This window comes from Mustela erminea, chromosome 6 (assembly GCF_009829155.1).
Source record: "Mustela erminea isolate mMusErm1 chromosome 6, mMusErm1.Pri, whole genome shotgun sequence".
Lineage (NCBI taxonomy): Eukaryota > Metazoa > Chordata > Mammalia > Carnivora > Mustelidae > Mustela > Mustela erminea.
In genome coordinates this window covers 76,056,527-76,077,206 of record NC_045619.1, presented here as the reverse complement: position 1 = coordinate 76,077,206, position 20,680 = coordinate 76,056,527, and the positions used below count along the sequence as shown (strand labels likewise).

At 38.5% G+C, this 20,680-nt stretch overlaps 1 protein-coding gene across 2 annotated transcripts in view; it reads left to right on the top strand.

Moving 5' to 3' along the window:
- The window catches only part of SLC2A13 (solute carrier family 2 member 13), a 363,699-nt gene that overhangs the window by 284,572 nt on the left and 58,447 nt on the right, over positions 1-20,680 (top strand). For both annotated transcript variants that reach the window (XM_032347765.1, XM_032347764.1), the window contains one exon: positions 10,507-10,632. In XM_032347765.1, the coding sequence (XP_032203656.1) occupies positions 10,507-10,632 (126 nt within the window). The remainder of the gene's footprint in view (positions 1-10,506; positions 10,633-20,680) is intronic.

Sequence of the window (20,680 nt, the reverse complement as noted above, 5' to 3'; positions counted from 1 at the left end):
CTGGGGAGAAAGAGCAAGAAAAGATTGCCACAATAAGAGGGGTGGATTGTGCCATAGTAAGGAATTTGATCTTCATCACACAGACAGCGGGACACTACTGCAGGGTGTAAATAGGAGAGAGATCTGATCAGGTGAGATTTAAGGCAGTAGAGAAAATGGAGGGGACCTTGTCTGGGGGCAGGAGGACATGTTAGAAGACAGTTGGAAGCACGGGGATGAGAGGTGGTAAGGAAGGGGCACAGAGGAACTACACACACTTTGGGGACAGACTTGAGGGACTTATGGCTATGTAAGTGTGGGCGTTCTGGATCACACTCGGGGTTTTAAGTTGTGAAACACAAAAGAAAAGTAGGTTTGACAGGAAACCCAATGACTGAGGTCTATGGGTGTTGAGTTTGAGGTACTTATGAAACATCCAGAAAATTGGGCAGTTGGAAGTACAGGCCTGGCACTTAGGGAAGGAAAGCAAACTGGAGAAACAGGTCATGGCATGTTGGTGATAGTAAAGGTCACATAAGGGTGATGCTTGCCAGCAAAATATACAGAGTGAAGGAGTACTGCCAAGAACAGAAGCAAAGCAGAAATGATCAAGAGGAGAAGGAGAAGACTAGGAAGCAGCAGTCTGAGGAAAGGAAGAAACATAAAGGGAGTAGTGTTAAGGGGTAGGGAAGTGCCAGGAACAAGGGAAACATTGTAGGAAAGTGTATGACAGAACAATACATTGAGATTAGAAAAGTGCCCAGAGTTAACAATGAGACCACCCCTGGCAACTGCAGAGCAGCTTCCCTGGAGTGGTGAGGCACGACTCACTTCATGAAGTCAGTGCCAGTAGCTCTCCAGATTTTTAAAATAATTTCCAAGCAATTACTTAAACTGTCCCAGAATTTTGTTTTTTTAAATTCTCACAAGTTCCAGGCACCTGGGTGGCTCAGTCATTAAGCGTCTGCCATGGGCTCAGGTCATGATCCTGGGGTCCTGGGATAGAGCCCCTGGGATAGAGCCCCACATTGGGCTTCCTGCTCCGCAGGAAGACTGTTTCTGCCTCTCCCACTCCCCCTGCTTGTGTTCCCATGCTCGCTGTGTCTTTCTGTGTCAAATAAATAAGTAAAATCTTTTTTTAAAAAATTCTCGCAAGTTCCCTACTTACACAGTCCAGATAAGGGAGAGGGGTTACCTGACATCTACACGCTGGCCAAGAAAGAAGGCAGGTGTCCCTGAGTTCTGTTTGTAGTACTCACCGAGAGACCCAGTCCTGCAGAGGGCTACACAAGGCCGGCTGTTGTCCTCACAAACCACCCACTCCCAGCCCCCGAGGGATGGGCTCTGGCTGATTTGGTTCCAAGTCACCTGCTGAAAGCAGCAGGACAGTTAGTGAGGAGGGGGTGGTGGGGGAAGTTTAGAGTAGCTATCACAGGACATGGAGTGACATTATTGCACAAAGTGGGGTGCGAAATTCATGCGTGAGGAACGAGCGCGTGAACACGGTTCCTCGCAGAGGATGGAAGTGGGCCTGAGCTGGCGGCTCACCCTCCCGGCCGCCTTTGCCACCGCGGGTTGTCTGCCAGCTGGGCCCTGCCAGAGAGAGGCATTTTCAGACCAGACACTGTTCCTAATGCTCCATCTCATTGGGTTTAATGACACATACTTAAAAACAAATGGACCATTTTCTAGAGGGCTGAGTTCACACTCCACTTCACAGAACAGAAACTAAAAATGTTCTAAATTAACCCAAATCAATTTTTTAAAGATTTGCTGAGGAGAGAGAAGAGGGCACCTTCGGTTAAGTCCCTGGCACCATGTGAAACATGTAAACAATTGATTAAATGAAAATAGACTGTCCCTTCTCCCCCTTAGACACGAAGCTGCCTCTTATTCTGCTCTTTTTTACTTTAATTGGAAACATTTTCAAGTTTCAGGACCAGTTTTCTAAATACGTGAACACTCTTTTTCTCCCTTTCTAGAAAGGTCAGAGATTGGAAACTTAAATCTTCCTTCTCTTCAACTAGCAAGAAATGAACCGTTTGGTTCTAATTGTAATGATTACTTAGGCTATATATTTTCCCCTCTGTTAGAGTATCTAGTATGCTCTGCATTCACTTTCCCTAGCAATTTCTAGAAGAGCAACATCATCCCCAAGTGAAAATATCCACAGTCGTAAACAATAGCTTGAATTCTAGGTACACATATTTACCACAAATTCTCTCTAAATATCATAATGTCCTGTTGCTAAGAGATTTCACAGGATGAGATTTAAAAGAGGGCCCTCTCTTCTGTGGCTTTCTTTTCTTCAGGCTTCAAGGAACGTAGCCCTTCTAGCTGGTGTTTCTGAAAGTGAGCTATCAAAATTATTAACCAGTTTCATTTGGGTTGTGGACTGAGTGTGTGCAAATTGTCCATGGTAGCCTCTCACAATTTAAAAACTGAGCTCAGATTAAGGAACCCTCTGGAATCAGATTGACCTTTCTGTTGCATTCAAAAAATGACTCAGATATTCACTTCAACCCACATACCCACCAAAATTACTTTCTGTAAATGGGCAGAACAGGCTAATGAGCCTACAGTAATGCCTTGGTTTATGGAGCTGCCATGCTTTGATTCATTCCATAAACATATTTTAAGGAACCAGCCTGTAATGGGGTGTCACAGATAACAGTTAATAAACATGGTCTTCTTCCTTGGGATAGGCCTCCCAGGCAGTTTTGCAAACCAGTCAATAAAGAACACTAGAGTTACATACACACACAGGAGGAGGGCTATCTCCATCAACTGTACTACATACTGATTTGTCTGAAATTTAAAATATTTTTTATCAATAGGTAGGTATCCTCATTTTGTTTCATTCAGCAATCCTTTTATAAAGACCTTTTTAATCCATTTCTTTTATAAATTTAGTTTCTTAAAATAGAACACACTTATAATTTCTGCCCTTGAAATCAGCATGCAAGAGTAAATATTTGTGAGATATCACAGCATTGTAATATGTTTTAAACTGTTGAAGCTTGTGAGAATTAAGAGTTAGCATATATGTATTTCTTTTTCTTTCTTCCCTTTTTTTTCCCCCTTCATGTAGAACCTTGCACCTGGGTAGTTGCTTAGAGATCATGTGCTCTTGAAATGGAAAACTTGAAGTCCGGAATTTAGAACTCACCCCAGGTCACAGTGTGAGAGAAGATAAATGGGGCCTAATTTGGCAATTTGCTTTCACACAAAAATGTTTTCATCTGTGCTTAGAATATCCTTATGAGCATTGATCTAGTGCCACTATATTTAAGTTCTCAACCTTTATATGTATAAAACGTGACATAAATTCATCAGGTCATGTTCAAGAAAGTCTTAACAGTAAATCATGAATAAAGAATAGCCATTTCTAGATGTTACTCATTTTCATGCCATTTGTTAGAGCCACAGCTATGATACATGCTCTCTGTAAAAGGTCAATTAGCAGATTCCCCAGGATATTTAAAGTTTTGTGTTACCTTCTAAATGTCAAGTTGAAGTTAGAAATATTGTTACATTTGGGAGAATTTTGCCATAAGATAGTCTATATGATGGAAAGAATTTCAGTCCGAGTATGTGGTAGGAGGGGGCGCCTGGGTGGCTCAGTGTAGGTTAGGCCTCTGCCTTCAGCTTGGGTCATGATCTCAGGGTCCTGGGATTGAGACCCGCATTGAGCTCTCTGCTCAGCGAAGCACCTGCTTCCCTCTCTCTCTCTGCCTGCCTCTCTGCCTACTTGTAATCTCTGTCTATCAAATAAATAAATAAAAATCTTTTTAAAAATGTGGTAGGAAATTTTATCTAGCTTCTGGAAGCCTGAGTGACTGTTAGTCCAAATGACTCTCTGTGGTGGCAAAGAAATGGAATACTGTTTTCTACTTGGCCTCTTTTTACTGAGTGACCCACATGAACCAGTATGGAGGACAAGTATGGAGTAGCAGGAGGACAGCTTATCAAGTTTTTTCAATAAGGGAAAGGCTTGAGCCTACACATTTTCTATGGTATATTCTAGGAGAGGTTGGAAAGTGTAGAAGAAATAATCAATGGGACAAGGTGTTGGTGCAGGTAAAGACCAGAGGGGTTGAGATTAAAAGCCCTGGTGGAGGGAAGACCTTTTGCAAAGCTTGGAAGAAAAGAGCTGATGATAGACCTGGCTACTGAGATCTTTGTTCGTGTCTGAGTTTAAAGCTGAGAATGTTCCTACCCAGTCCCTTCAGTTTTCACCACAAGCAAGACAATGCCATCTTCCATGTGCAGGTGGGGGAGATAGGATTGGGTTAGAGAAAAGTTGTGGGTGTTTGGGATATCAGGTGTGGGTTGGGTAAAGGCACTGACCAGGGACAGGTAAACGTGCCCTGATTAGCAGTGAGAACCCAGCTGCGGTTGAATACTGTGAATGTGTACTTTTATCAGTATGCCTGGTTGTGTTCATTCTCCACCAGTACAGAGCAACCTAGATACAGAAAGAAAAGAAGAAAGATGGTTGGAAAGTGTTGAAAATAAAAGTTTGTAGGTGACCTATAGAAGTACCAAAATATAAAGATTTGGAGGGTCTTATGAGAGTTGTTAAGGAGATTTCCCCATGAAAATTTGACAGAGAAGGATGAAACACCATGGAGTGCCTGAAAGATCAAGAAGAAAGGATGTGAAAGATCTCTGAGGTAGAAAAGCAGTTGTCCTAGTGAGTAAGGAACTGAGCTGGAAGGGAAGGAATGAGAAATTTGCATATGGGATCAGAGTATGTGTTCTAGATAAGGGATCAACAAACTTCCTGTAAAGAATTAGATAGTAAGTATTTGTGGCTTTGCAGGACATATGGATCCTGTTAAAACTTCTTGGCTTTGTTGTTGAAGCTTGAGAGCCATCATAGTAAGTAAACAAATGGGCATGGCTGTGTTCCTGTAAAACTTTATTTGCAAAAGCAGATGGTGGTTGGATTTGTCTCAAGGGCTATAGTTTGCTGACCCCTGTCCTAGATTATGACAATTTCCAGGATGTGACAAAGTTAAGTGGAACTGCACAGATTATTAGAAAACAGGAGGCTAGGGTGCTTTAAGATTAGTGTATTAGTGTAACTATAAGGTCAACTAATCTTTGACAAAGGGGGAAAGAATATCCAATGGAAAAAAGATAAGTCTCTTCAACAAATGGTGTTGGGAAAACTGGACAGCAGCATGCAGAAGAATGAAACTGAACCACTTTCTTACACCACACACAAAAATAAATTCAAAATGGATGAAAGTCCTAAATGTGAGACAGTGAAGCCATCAGAATCCTAGAGGAAAACAGAGGCAATAACTTCTTTAACCTCAGCCATAGCATCTTCTTACTAGACACATTACCACAGGCAAGGGAAACAAAAGCAAAACTGAGCTCTTGGGATTAAATCAAGATAAAAAGCTTCTGCTCAAAGAAGAAAACAATCAAACAAAACTAAAAGGCAGCCTATGGAATGGAAGAACATATTTGCAAACACCATATCAGATAAAGGATTAGTTTCCAAAATCTATAAAGAACTTATCAAACTCAAGCCCAAAAAACAAATCAATTAAGAAATGGGCAAAACACATGAATAGACACTTTTCCAAAGAAGACATCCAGATGGCTAACAGACACGTGAAATGATGCTCAACATCACTCATCATCAGGGAAATATAAATCAAAACCATGATGAGGGACCAGCTTCCACCTGTCAGAATGGCTAAAATTAACAATACAGGAAACAGATATTGGTGAGGATTAGGAGAAAGGGGAACCCTCTTACACTGTTGGTAAGAATGCAGATTTGTATAGCCACTGTGGAAAACAGTATGGACGTTCCCCAAAAAGTTAAAAATAGGGACGCCTGGGTGGCTCAGTTGGTTAAGCGGCTGCCTTCGGCTCAGGTCATGATCCCAGCGTCCTGGGATCGAGTCCCACATCGGGCTCCTTGCTCAGCAGGGAGCCTGCTTCTCCCTCTGCCTCTGCCTGCCATTCTGTCTGCCTGTGCTCACTCTCTCCCCCCCTCTCTCTCTGATAAATTTAAAAAAAAAAAAAAGTTAAAAATAGAACTACCTTTTGATCCAGTAATTTCACTACTAGGAATTTACCGAAAGAATACAAAAATATGGATTCAGAGGAGTACATGCACCACAATGTTTCATTATCAACAATAGCCAAACTGTGGAGAGAGCCCTAATGTGCATCTACTGATGAATGGATAAACATGTGGAGATGTTGTGTTTGTGTGTGTGTGTATTTGTAAATACACACACACACACACACATACATATATGTATATATACACAGATATATACATATATGTATACACATATACATACATACACATACATACATATATATGTAATGGAATATTACTCAGCCATCAGGAAGAATGAAATCTTACCATTCACAATGATGTGGATGGAACTAGAATGTATTATGCTAAGTGAAATAAATCAGAGAAAGACAAATAACCATATGATCTCACTCATGTGGAACTTAAGAAATAAAATAGAGGGGGTGCAGTATGTTAAGCATCCAATTCTTGGTTTCGGCTCAGGTCATGATCTCATGGGTCCTGGGATGGGGCCTTGCTCCATGATGAGTGCGATGTCTTCTTGAGATTCTCTTTCTCCCTCTGCCCTTCCTGTTTGTGCTAAGTAAGTAAGTAAATAAATAAATAAATTATATTTTTTAAAAAAGAAAGAAAATTGATGAACATATGGGGGGGAGAGGAGGGAAACAAACCATGAGAGATTATTACAAATAGGGAACAAACTAAGGGTTGATGGAGGGAGGTGGGTGAAGTATATAGGCTAGGTGAGTGATGGGTATTAAGGAGGCACTTGTGATAAGCATTCGGTGTTGTACGTAGAGATGAATTACTGAATTCTACTCCTGAAAACAATATTGCATAGTATGTAAACTAAAATTTAAATTTTAAAAAAAGAAGAAAGAGAATCTAAAACACCCCCCCAAATTAGTGTAGTGACTACAAACCATCCAGATCTAACAGACATTTCAAGAATACTCCACTACCAATAGAATATACACTCCTTCAGTGTGCAAGGAGCATCCTCCAGGATAGATAATATGCCAGGTCACAGAACAAGCCTCAATAAATTTTAAATGGTCTGAAATTATACTAAGAATGTGTTTTCCACTAACAATGGAGTGAAATTGGAAATCACTAACAAAAAATTTTGAGAAACTCATGAATATATGAAAATTAAATAACACTTCTCAATCCAGGGGGGTCAAAGGAGTCACAAGGAAAATTAGAAAATCCTTTGAGATGAATGAAAATGAAGTCCAAACCTTCCAAATATGGTATGGAAGTATAGCAGTGTTCAGAGGGAAATTCATAGCTATAACTTCCTACAGCAAAAAGGCAGAAAGATATCAAATCAAAAAGCTAATCTTCCACCTTAACACAGTAGACATGTAAGAGAAAGAAGGAGCAGTAATCAAAAGGGTCTGAAATGGGCTAAGGAGATGGAATGGAATGAAAGCCCAGATAGAGAACAACAACAATTTCTCGTAACTGGCGCAGAGGAAAGTGTGATTGTTTCTGTGTTTGCAATAAGAGTATAAGAAGAGTATATATACCACTTCCATCTGTTTTCTATGTGAAGGTGGACTTGAGGTGAAGCTGGATATGAAGTGACTAAAAGGACAAGGCATTGGAGATTTGAAGAACAGTCCCTGTATAATGTGGTTGGAAAAGTCCATGTATGGAGTTGACTAGAGAAAATTATTAGTAATGTCAGCCCATTGAGAATCCTTTGGAGGCTGGTAGGAGTGTATTAGAGAGAACTACTGATCTGCCCTGTTGTGTGATTTCCTCAGCTGTGTTTGGGTCTGTGGGGGAGGCATAGAAAAGGCAAGTGTTTACGCCCACATATGGCTAGGATTTTTGCAAATCGGGTGAGATGAAAGATAAATGGGCAAGGAAATTTAGGTTGTTGAAATGCTAGTCCGTGGTCCATAAACTAGATAAGGATGGAACTAAAGAAAGTAAAAAGCTAATGAATAGGGAGCAAGTAGAGGAGTCAAGGAACCAGAGTCACCAGGAGATCTAACAGATAGCTCCATGAGGGCGGGGAGTTTGTTCTGTTTACTGATGTGGCCCAACCCCAGAACAGTGCGTAGCACACAGTAAGTGGAAAATACTTGAACTGAACGAATCACCAGGAACGATCTAGAGGTGGGATCATTTATAATCAAACTGGAAGAACACGGAAGGATGTGGTCAGAGTCAAATGAATGAATGAGTGATGGAAGAGGGAACCATTATCACCATTATCAAAGACACCTCATGATGTTTGATGTGCACATGTGTAGGTTCTTGGTAACTGTTGGCCTTCATCATTACCTTTTCTTGGCCTGTTATAGGAATTACTTATTTTTAAGGAAATAGAGTCATTTCTCTACAGTTGGATGAGTTGACCTTCTCCAAACATCAGGACTGTTAGATTCTGTCTCACGTGGGTGGAAGAAACCAACAGAGTACTTGTAGGAATTCCCTTCCCTTCCAAGTTAGCCCTGTCTAGTTGTGAAAGCCAGAAGCCCTCAGTACTTCCAACGCCTCCTGTCCTGTTATTTTGCTTATCAAGGGTGTGGACCTTTTTATGTTTACAATGCTGTATCACCTCTCTGAAGTATGTGGACCTTTCAGTAGGAGGTCGAAGGCCTCTCTTTTGCCTTCAGTATAAGCATACCTCATTTCGCTGTGATTCGCTTTACTGCATTTCACAGAATATTGTGTTTTTTTACGAATTGGAGTTTTGCAGCAGCGGCACATCAAGCAAGGCTGTCAGCACTATTTTTCCAGTAGCATTTGCTCACTTTGTATCTGTCATGTTTTAGTAAATCTCACAAGATTTCAAACTTTTCATTACTGTTTGTTAGGGTGATCTGTGATCAGTGATTATGACTTGGTGAGCGTTCAGGTGATGGTAGCATTTTTTAGCAATCAAGTATTTTTAAATTAAGATATGTACATTGGGGTTTTTTTTTAATATAATGCTGTTGCACCTGCAGTAGACTACAATATAGAGTAAACATGACTTTTATATGCATCAGGAAACCAAAAAAGTCATTTATTGTGATAGTTGCTTCATTGCAGCGGTCTGGAACTGAATACGCAGTATCTCCAAGCTATGCCTCAAGGGGTCTGAAGTCTCATTTAAAATTAAGGATGGCTGTTTGCAGAGAGAAAGTTTACAGAAGGAGGCTGAAATGATCATCTTGTGTTTGAACAATGCCAGTGTTTTCCCATTTAGCTAAATTAATCAAAGAAGTATTCTGATTTTGAGGATTCACCTCTTTTTTGGATGCCTGGCCATAGTACTTACCCTGTTTCTCGCCCACACCCCGTTGTGTAATTACTTGTACACAGTCAATAATAGGTCAGTACTGACTGATCCTTACTTTTCAAATGCACAGTCCTCTGAAATGCCCTGCCCTCTACCTCTTTGCCTGGTAAATTTCTTTTATGATCTGTGTCAAATATCTCCTCCCAAACCATCCCCAGCTCTTACAGGCAAATGAACAGGCCTCTGTCCTTAGAGTAGTTCACATTAATTTCTATTACACTGCCATTATTTATTTGTATATCTGTTTCTGTCCTTGCCTTTTATCTACCCAAGAGCAGGGAATTTTTCTGTTCATCTTAGTGTCTACAGTGCCCTGTGTGTGTCCCTGCCGTGTTTGAGGTACTCCAGAATTGTCTGGCAAATGAGTTTGACAGCAAGAAAACACATTTACAAGTACTTTGTAGACTTTAGTTGGAAAACCCTGCCCTCTAAAGGATTTCGCCTCTTTAGCGTTTTCAGCAGTTAGGACACTGCTGTTATCTGAGCAATGATTAATTGATTATGACTCTATGATCCAGCCAGTAGATATAATTAACTTAGAGAAAAGTTAGCCTTTTTTCCTATGCCAACTTATTTAAACTAAACATAGCATATAGTTGATACTCAGTGTAGATTTAATAATACAGATGTCCTACCAAGATGTTAACAGTGACCATTATTGGAGTGGTGGTGTTTTTGTTTTTAACTTTTTTATTCAGGTGTAGTATTTTTCTTTGAAATTTTCTATTTCAGAATATGTATTGTATATTTTCCAGTTTCAAAAGCTACGGTGCTTGATGAAGACAGTTAAGAAAAATAAATGCTATGATACAATTTGGAACCACTCTGCTGGGTCACAGTAGGCCAGTCCATGCTTTGATAACAAAGCTCAGTGGCTTAGAAAAGCAAATGTTGATTTGCTGAGGGGCAGGTTGGGGTCTTTTACACCCAATGTCTTAGATCCAAGCCTCCCTCCATCTCAGAGCAGCTTCTGCTGTTGCTGTAGCCAGGGGAGGGACGGGTAGGGGAGACTTGCCAGCTCCCAGCAGGCTCAGCACAGCCTTTGCTATGGCTAATATGAGTGCCATGGCCCCAAGCTTCCTGCAAAGCACTGTGGAAAATGTGGAAGAATACCAGTTGTCTCTAACATGATGTAACTCTTCTTATTTTACAGTTACTGTAACGAATGTATGTTAGATCCAGATTGTGGTTTCTGCTACAAGATGAACAAATCAACTGTCATTGACTCCTCCTGTGTTCCAGTTAATAAAGCATCTACAAATGAGGCAGCCTGGGGCAGGTATGTCACCCCTTATACACCATAAGAACACAAAATAGAATTTCAGAACGAGATCTTGTTTTATTATTGATTATATTCCCTATGCTATACCTTCCATCTGTGTGATTTATTTTATAACTGAAGTTTATACCTTTTAATCCTATTCACATATTTCCTTCAGCCATCGGCCAGCCTCCCCTCAGGCAACCACCAGTTTGTTCTCTGTATTTAAGAATCGGTTTTTTGTTAGTTTGTTCATTTGTTGGTTTTTAGATTCTGCATTTGTGAAATCATATGGTATTTGTCTTTCTCTGACTGAGATCACTTAGTGTAATACCGATGTGGTCCATCCATGTTGTCACAAATGGCAAGATCTCATTTTTTTATGTCTGAGGAGTATTCCATTGTCGCGTGTATGCCCTTTCTTCATCCAATCAACTATTTTGGACACTCAGGCTGCTTCCATATCTTGACTATTGTAAATAATGCTGCTGTAAACATATGGGTGCATATATCTATCTTTTCAAATTAGTGTTTTTTGTTTTCTTTGGGTGCTTATCTTGTAGAGGAATAACTGGATCAACTATTTCAGTTTTTTGAGGAAACTCCCATGTTTTTCATAGTGGGCTGCACCAATTTCCGTTCCTGCAAACAGGGCACGATGGTTCCCTTTTCTCCACATCTTCATCAGTACTTGCTATATCTTGTTTTTTTCATACTAGCCATCTCACAGGTGTGAGGTACTATCTCATTGTGGGTTTGATTAGCATTTCCCTGAAGATTATTGATATTGAGCATCTTTTCATGTGTCTGTCGGCCATCTGGATGTCTTCTTGGAAAAAATGTCTGTGTAGGTACTTGTCCCTTTTTTGTTTTTAACTTCAGATTGGTTTTTGGTGTTGAGTTGTGTAAGTTCTTTATGTGTCATGGATGTTAACCCTTTATCAGGTGTATCATTTGCAGATGTCTGCCCCCTTTCACTAGATTGCCTTTTTGCTTCGTTGATGGTTTCCTTTGCTATGGAAAAGCTTTTATCCCAAGGACGCAAGCATAGTTCAATGCTCTAAACCATTCATTGTGATACATCACATTAACTAGAGGAAGGATAGAAGCCATATGATTATTTCAATAGATGCAGGAAAAAAATTGACAAAGTGCATTTGTTCATGATAAAAACTTTAGACAAAGTGGGTTTAAAGGGAATATACCTCAAACTAAATAAAGTCTACATATGAAAAACCCAGAGATAACATCATACTCAGTGTTGAAAACTGAAAGCTTTTCTTCTAAGATCAGGAGCAAGACAAGGATGTTCACTCTCACTACTTTTATTCAACACCGAACTAGAAATCCTAATTGCAGCAGTCAGACAAGAAAAAGAAATAAAAGACATCCAAATTGGTGAGGAAGAAAACTGCCATCATTTGTAGGTGTCATGATACTATAGATAGAAACCCTAAACTCTCCACCAAAAAACTACTAAAACTGATTAATGAATTCAGTGAAGTTGCATCATACAAAATTAATATACTGAAATCTCTTGCATTTTTATACACTAATAACAAAGTAGTAGAAAGAAAGGAAAACAGTTCTATTTACAGTTGCCCCAAAAAATTAAAAACCTTAAAATAAATTTTAAACAAGGAGATGAAAGACCTGTACTCTGAAAACTGAGACAATGATGAAATAAATCAAAGATGATATAGACAAAAAGGAAGTTATGTTATGCTTACAGATCGAAAGAATTAATGTCTTTAAACAGTCCATACTATCCAAAGCAATCTACAGATTCAATGCAATCTCTATTAAAATACCAGTTGCATTTTTCACAGAACTAGACAAATAATCCTAAAATTTATGTGGAATCACAAAAGACTTCTAAGAGTCAAAGCAATCTTGAGAAAAACGAGCATAGCTGGAGTTATCACAATCCCAGGTTGGAAGGTATAATTACAAAGCTGTAGTAATCAAAACAGTGTGGCACAAAAATAGACACATAGATCAGTGGAACATAATAGAGTCCAGAAATAGCCCCATGTTTTTATGGTTGATTAATGTATGACAACGGAGGCAAGAATGTACAGTGGGGAAAGGAGTCTCTTCACTGAGTGGTGTTGGGAAAACTGGACAGCTACATGGAAAAGAATGTAACTGGACCACTTTCATACGCCACACACAAAAAATAAACTCCAAATGGATTAAAGACCTAAATATGAGACCTGAAGCCATAAAATAACTAGAAGAAACCATAGACCATAATCTGACATCAGCCTTAGCAATATTTATGGGTATGTCTCCTCAAGCAAGGGGAACAAAAGCAAAAATAAACTACTGGGACCTACACCAAAATAATAAGCTTTTGCAAAGCAAAAGAGTAAGTTTTATTTTTAAACTTACAGAGTGAGTGCATTTATAATCAATGGCTGCAATTCTTTAAAAGTGCTTTTCACAGCTATATTACTTTGCAGCATGACCTGATAAAGGCGGCACAAAACATTGCAATTGTATGTTTCACAAACTTAAGGAAGAAAGCATTCAAGCCTAGTCTTTTTAGGAAATTCAGATCCAGACCCAATCCTGTCCTAGAGTATAGAAGGTTAGCTCTTGAGAAAGAGGTTCCTACATATTTCCAAAGCAGTTCTCCCATTGCCTATTAACTGGTAATTTTCAAACTCAGAAACTTAAGAAAAAGAAAATTTTCAAGTCAAAATAAATTAATACCACTTTAAATTCTTTCATGCAACTATTGTTTTCTTTGAGTACATTCCAGGAGCTTAGTACAACTAAGCAAAGTAATGATTAAATTTGGTGATCATTGAGATGTAACCAGTCTAGGAAGCAATAAATTTTTCTCTTTCTGACAGATTACATTGGTTTGTAGTAGGCACATAAATGAAATACTGTATAGAATAAATATTCCCCACATTTATAAACTCCTACTCATATCCATGGACACAGGAAATATGTAAATATTATTTGATATGCCCTTAAACTCTTATGTATTCTAAATTCCCATGAAAGGAATAATATCTCTCATTCTGTCTGCCTCATAGAACTGATGAAGGCAATGAAATCTGTTAATTACTTGTGTCTCCTAGAAGCTGTAAAGTATAATGTAACATTATTAATCATTATGCTATTGTCACTAATCATTTTATTAGGGAATTACTCCAAAGAACTAGAAATAAATTATGGGGTCTTTGACCGAAAATCCAAACAACATTTTAAATATACAATTACAGGGGCACCTGGGTAGCTCAGTGCCTTTGGCTCAGGTCATGATCCTGGTGTCCTGGGATCGAGCCCCACATTGGGCTTTCTGCTCGGCAGGGAGTCTGCTTCCTCCTCTCTCTCTGCCTGCCTCTCTGCCTACTTGTGATCTCTGTCAAATAAATAAAGAAAATCTTAAAAATAAATAAATATACAATTACAAAGAAATACATAAAATACATAAAATACATACATAAAATACTTAAAGTGAAAATTTGAAAGAGCTTCTTTTAAAAACAACCAGTGTATAATTTTCATCAGCAAAGCTTCATTAGTGAGTTAATTGATTAAATATTTCTGAATGTAATGCTTTACAGTTTTAATGCTTATGGTTCTTTTTTTTCAGTAGATAAAAACTGAAAGTTTACTTGTCTAGAATTATGAATATGTCATGGAGTCTGTACATGTAGTTTTATGTACTTCACAGAATTAACTTAAAAACATATTAGAAATGTATGCTATAGGGGGCGCTTGGGTGGCTCAGTGGGTTAAGTCTCTGCCTTCAGCTCAGGTTGTGATCTCAGGGTCCTGGGATCGAGCCCCGCATAGGGCTTCTGCTCAGCAGGGAGCCTGCTTTGCTCTCTCTGCCTGCTTCTCTGTCTACTTATGATCTCTCTCCCTGTCAAATTTAAAAAAAAAAAAAAGAAAGAAAGAAAGGTATACTAATGATAAGGGGACAGTAAAATTAGACATTTTGTTCTTACTGTTTGTAAATAACAGATATTACAACCTTTTAATAGAAATGTCTATTACTTTTTTATGTTAGCTTATTCTTACATTTTATTTATATGTTTAGACCATTTTCCTTGAGTGTGTAGTCACTGCTAGAGAAAAGTGAGGTATACTTAGGGAAAAGCACAAAGAACTAAACAAAATATACAGAGAACTTTTACGTTTGTAGAATATTCTTAGGATAATTCAAACTCTTTACCACTCCCCTTCAAAAAAAGACAATTTTTCTCACTCTTCTCTGTGCTGAGTAACGGGCCTCCTCCAGCTTAGCCACTGTGGTTGAGAGCTTCAATCTGTGTTAGAAAGAAGTGAAAAAAAAAAAAAAAAGGCAGAATGTGTTTGCCATGAAAAATGCCCTACAACAGATTTTCCATTTATAGGTAAACTAGCATTCACTGTATTTTTGTTGGTTGATAGGTTTTATACAGTTATTTGGAGTAGAATTCTCAGGGCAAAATCTACCATTATTTTGGACTCACATATGAGATATACTGTTAATAGATATTTCAGGGTCAAGTTTTGGGGAAATTCAGAGCCATATACCCTGATTTCTCACTATAGCTGTTTCCTGAAAAGACACCAGGTGGAATGGTAATACCAGTCATGATGGAGATCAAATGTTGACTTTGTCTCAACGTAATGAAAAGTATTTGCTTACATAACCAACTGTAATAAATTGGAAAAAAAAACATTAAGTCAATTGGCATGCTATTCTAGTATCTATTTCTTTTTAATTTCAGTGGAAAGTTTTTTTCTAAAAATCAGTTCTCTAAAGAAGATGCACAGTTGGCCAACAAGCATACGAGCACGTGAAAAACTGCATTTCACTGATCGTTAGGGAAATGCAAATCAAAATTAGAATGAGACACCATCTCATACCCATTAAGGTGGTCACTATTATCAATATATTTATAACAGTGATTGTGGAGAAATTGGATACTGTGTGCACTGTTGATGGAAATGTAAGGTGGTGCAGCCACTATGGGAGAGAGTGTGGTGGTTTCACAGAATTTTACAACAGAATTACATATCATCAGACAATTTCATTTCTGAGTATATATCCTAAAGACTTGATGTCTAGGTCCTGAAGAAGTATTTGAATGCCTATGGTCATGGCAGCATTATTCCTAATACCCAAAAGGTGGAAGCAACCCAAGTGTGAATTGACAGAAGTGAGGATAAAGAAAGTGTGGTATAGACATATAGATATATAGATATAGATAAAGATATCTATAGATATAGATATAGATAGATAGATCTATATATAGATATAGATATGTTATTCAGACTTAAGGAAATGCTGGACATATTACAACATGGATGAATCTTGTTTGAAGACATGATGATAAGTGAAATGAGCCAGTCACAAAAAAACAAATAACACATGCCTCCACTAACATGAGGTACGTAGAATAGTCAAATTTATAAAGACAGAAGAGTGATCACTGGCACAGGTTGGGGGAAGTGGGGAATAGAGAGTTGTTTAATGGGTATGGAGTTTCAGCTGCAAAATGAAAGGGGTTTTGGAGATGGCATCTCATATCAGTGTGATTATACGTTACACCACTAAACTTTCCAATTTAAAATGGTGAATTAAGATGCTAAATTTTATGTTATATGTACTTTACCAAATTTAAATATAAAAAAGGAAACCCCATTAAAACATTATTTAGGGGGCACCTGGGTGGCTCAATGGGTTAAAGCCTCTGCCTTCAGCTCTGGTCATGATCCCAGGGTCCTGGGATTGAGCCCTGCATCGGGCTCTCTGCTCAGCAGGAAACCTGCTTCCCTCTCTCTCTGCCTGCCTCTCTGCCTACTTGTGATCTCTGTCAAATAAATAAAATCTTAAAAAAAATCATTTAGCATACTTTTAGAAAATGTACTACACTGTGTTGATGGAAAACCTGCTCCCCTGCCTGTCAGCCCTTATACACTCCATACGCATGTTCTACACATGCAAATACAAGTTTAATGCACAGCTAAGTTTGAGGAGAATTCCCAGATGCCACAAATGAGAGCATGAACAGTGAGCCAAGGGACTCCTACAGAGCCTGGGTGGCTCAGTGGGTTAAGCCTCTGCCTTTGGCTCAGGTCATGATCTAAGTTCCTGGGATCGAGCCCTGCATCAGGCTCTCTGCTCGGCAGGGAACCTGCTTCCCCCTCTCTCTCTGCCTGCCTGTCTGCCTACTTGTGATCTCTCTCTCTCTCTAATAAATAAATAAAATCTTAAAAAAAAAAAAAAAGAACAGTGAGCCACATGGAAATCCAGGAACCCAGGGAGTATCAGAAGTGAAGCAGGCCTTAAGAGTGAGAAGCTAGTGTTTTTTGTTTTTGTTTTGTTTTGTTTTATTATGTTAGTCACCATAGAGCACATCATCAGTTTTTGAGATACTGTTCCATGATTCATTGTTTGCATATAACACCCAGTGCTCCATGCAATACATGCCCTCCTTAATACGGATCACCTGCTTACCCCATCCTCTTACCCGCCTCCCCTCTAAAACCCTCAGTTTGTTTCCCAGAGTCCATAGTCTCTCATGGTTCATCTCCCCTCCAGTTTTCACCCCCTTCACTGACCTAGCAATTGTACTACTGGGTATTTGCCCCAAAGATAAAGATGTGGTAAAAAAAAAGGGGGGGGCCATATGCACCCCAATGTTCATAGCAGCAATGTCCACAATACCAAACTGTGGGAAGATCTGAGATGCCCTTCAACAGATGAATGGATAAGGAAGATATGGTCCATACATACAATGGGGTATTTTGCCTCCATTAGAAAGGATGAATACCCAACTTTTGTATCAACGTGGATGGAACTGGAGGAGATTATGCTAATGAAATAAGTCAAGCAGAGAAAGTTAATTATCATACAGTTTCACTTATTTGTGCAGCATAAGGAATAGCATGGAGGACATTAGGAGAAGGAAGGGAAAAGCTAGTATTTTAAATGCTAAGGGAGATAGAGCTCCATGCTTTCTCTCTGGAGCTGTGCAGTGCTCTATAGGCTCTGAATAGTGGCAAGAAAGACTGCCAGGCTGGTCTGAGAAAGCTGTAAACGTCTCTGTTATGCACTTAGGACCTATAGTAGAAATAGTGTCACACATAGGAAAGGAAAGCCAGAAGCCATTACTATGGCTAAGTACGGGTTCTAATGTCACAGTGCCTTTGTGACATGGAAACCATAAATTGAGAAATGTGAAACTAAAAAAAAGTGTGTCCCAAACTGGAGATAATCCATAAAGCCACTTCGGAAATAAACATGTAGTTGTCAGGACTCGGGACATGTGAGACTTCCACGGAAGGCAACTCAGTAAATGTGAGAGGACGGTCCGAAATTGTCTTAATGTAATGAAAACTATTAACATTAGTAATGAGGGAGGGAAGCCACAAGTATGACAGAGTGAGGAATGAATTATCCACACAAACTTCCATTGCAAAAAATATATGAAAGAGACTTTAAAATATGTTTGAAACAAGTAAAGGAAATAGTATAATTTTGTCAATTATACTGAAGATGTACACTTATGGTTTGTATAGTGCGTGTGTATGTGTGCATGTGTCTGTGTATGTACACACATGTATAACAAATGTTATACTTAAGCAAATTTTGCTAAACATAAAAATAGACCTTCAAAAGCTAAAATTCTAGATAAATAACATAGAAGGGATAAATAACATAGAATGAGAATTTTTAGACAAAAGCATACATCCTTTGTTTGTTTCCAGAAGGAAATGGGAGATTATAATTAGTTTTTCAACTTGGTAATTATAGGGGTTAAAAATGTGAGTGTAGGTTACCTGGGTGGCTCAGTCAGTTAAGCTTCTGACTCAGCTTTGGTTCAGGTCACCATCTCAGAGTAGTGGGATCAAGCCCCACATTGGGCTTCACACTCGGGGTATCTGCTTGAAGATTCTCTCCCTCTTCCCCTCCCCCCACTCACAGACACGTGTGCCCTCCACCCCCCAAATAAATAAATCTGTTTTTAAAATGTCAATGTAATCTCTTAAAAATATGTACTGGTGGAGGGAAAAAAAAAGAGAAACTAGTAAGGCAGGAAAAGGGGAATACTATGGAAGAAACTATGGTTAAGAGAAATCAATAAAAAAATCAAAATTGAATTTTAAATGCAGTTATTACAGTAATAATAAACCTATTAAACATACCTACTAAAGACAAATATCTTCATACTGGATTTCTTTTATATACAGTTGTAATGTTTTTTACAAGAGATAATCATAGAAAGGTTGGAAATACAGTGAAAAAAATTAGGTAAGTGCAAGGCAAAAAGACAAAAAGTAGAGATCAGAGAATTTGGAAAACTTATCTAATAAACTTGATGTAAGTGAAATTATAAACCTTACTTATAGAGAACTTTATTATTTCCAAGCAGACATTGAATACTTATGAAGATTTATCATATTCAAGCACAAAAAGTAAACTCAATGAATATGTATAAATGTATATATATTCTATAAATTCTAAGTAAATCCAGATAATTGGTATTATGCAAAATATCTTTTCTAAACGAAATACAGTAATACTGCAACACAATAAAAAAATATGTATTACCTCTTCTACTTTAGTTCAGAAACTTTAAAAATACTACCTTAAAATTAATGGATTAAGAAGAAATCATAACAATTTCTTCATAATGGAAAATAGGACATTAAAGTAATAAATAAAAAAATCTGCAAGGAGTTAGAACTAGAGCAGAGAATTAGCCTGTAGAGTTGGCAGAGGATGGAAAGAAAAATAATGGAAAACAAAAAAATAGTAGGAAAGTCCAGAAATCAAAAGTTGGTTCTTAGAGAAGATCAATATAATGGAGAAATCTCTGGCATTGTTGGTTGAGGAGAGGAAAGGCACAGATAGTAGAATGAAAAACAGGGCATATAACAACAGACAGTAAAACATTTAAAAATTATGAGAACACTAGGAATAATATCCAGAGCATTAGAAAACTCATAAAATGGACAGCTTTCTAGAATAAAAAAAAAAAAAAACAAAAAAAAACTTTCCAAAACCGCCTCAACATCTCTGTGAAGCGTAATTTTCATTCCCATTATACAGAGGAAGACAGTGATGCGTAAGAGGGTCTCAGTGACACTCTCCATGTCAAAGGCCGGTAAGTCCACCCCTTTAGGGGGCAACAGTTGTTGTAGGAAGATACACAGGATACACAGATACAAGATACAAGATATACATCTTAGAGTCAGGTAGATTCAAATTTCAGCCTTGATTATCATTTACCTTGTTTGGAAATGGCACTTGGCCCATCTGGGTCACCCTGAGCCCCATTTCTCTTCTATATGATGGGAATAATACACTTGTTTTGAGCAATATGGTTTTTACGAAGATTATATAAGATGTATCCAAAGACACTTTTAAATGTAATATCTTGTATAAATATTAGTGGTAAATATCCTGTACTTTTTTTTTTCTTAGATTGGTCAGTAACGCATTTCTAGATAAAAATAAGCACTTCCTAACAGGTGAGCCCATGAAAATCCTTTCTATTTAGTTATGTGCCTCCTCATCCACCTCGCTGCCTCCTGGCTCTCTACGCCACAAAGCCATAAATAATCTATTCCGGAGCTTCAAACATCCTGACTCTTTAAAAGTATTGCTAATGAGGCAAACTTTCTTAATGTGCTGATTCAGTATTTGTTTCCTATAATAACAACATTTTCTCTCTGTAATTAGCACACTAAAATAGCTAGATAGAGGCCCTATTTGGCAGTTCATTGTTCTAACTCAGGCTGAATGCCGGGTTTGTTGTATTCATTCAGCAGAGAGATTTTTCTCAAAGCTGCACTATCTTCTCTGCGTCCCACTCCTCCCCACACACGAGTCCTGTCAGCCTAAACCCCTTGCTGTCACCCCGAGACTGTTGTAATTTCCCACCTCTGCGCCTTTCCCCTTGCTATGCTTTCTGCGTAGAATTTACCCTTCTTCTCCCTCTTCTTCCTGACTTTTAACCATTAGTTTCTGCCCAGAGCCAATGTCACTTTTTCCTTGCAGTCTCTCTGATTAGCCCCAGGCAGCAATCCTTGTTCTATGCCTTGC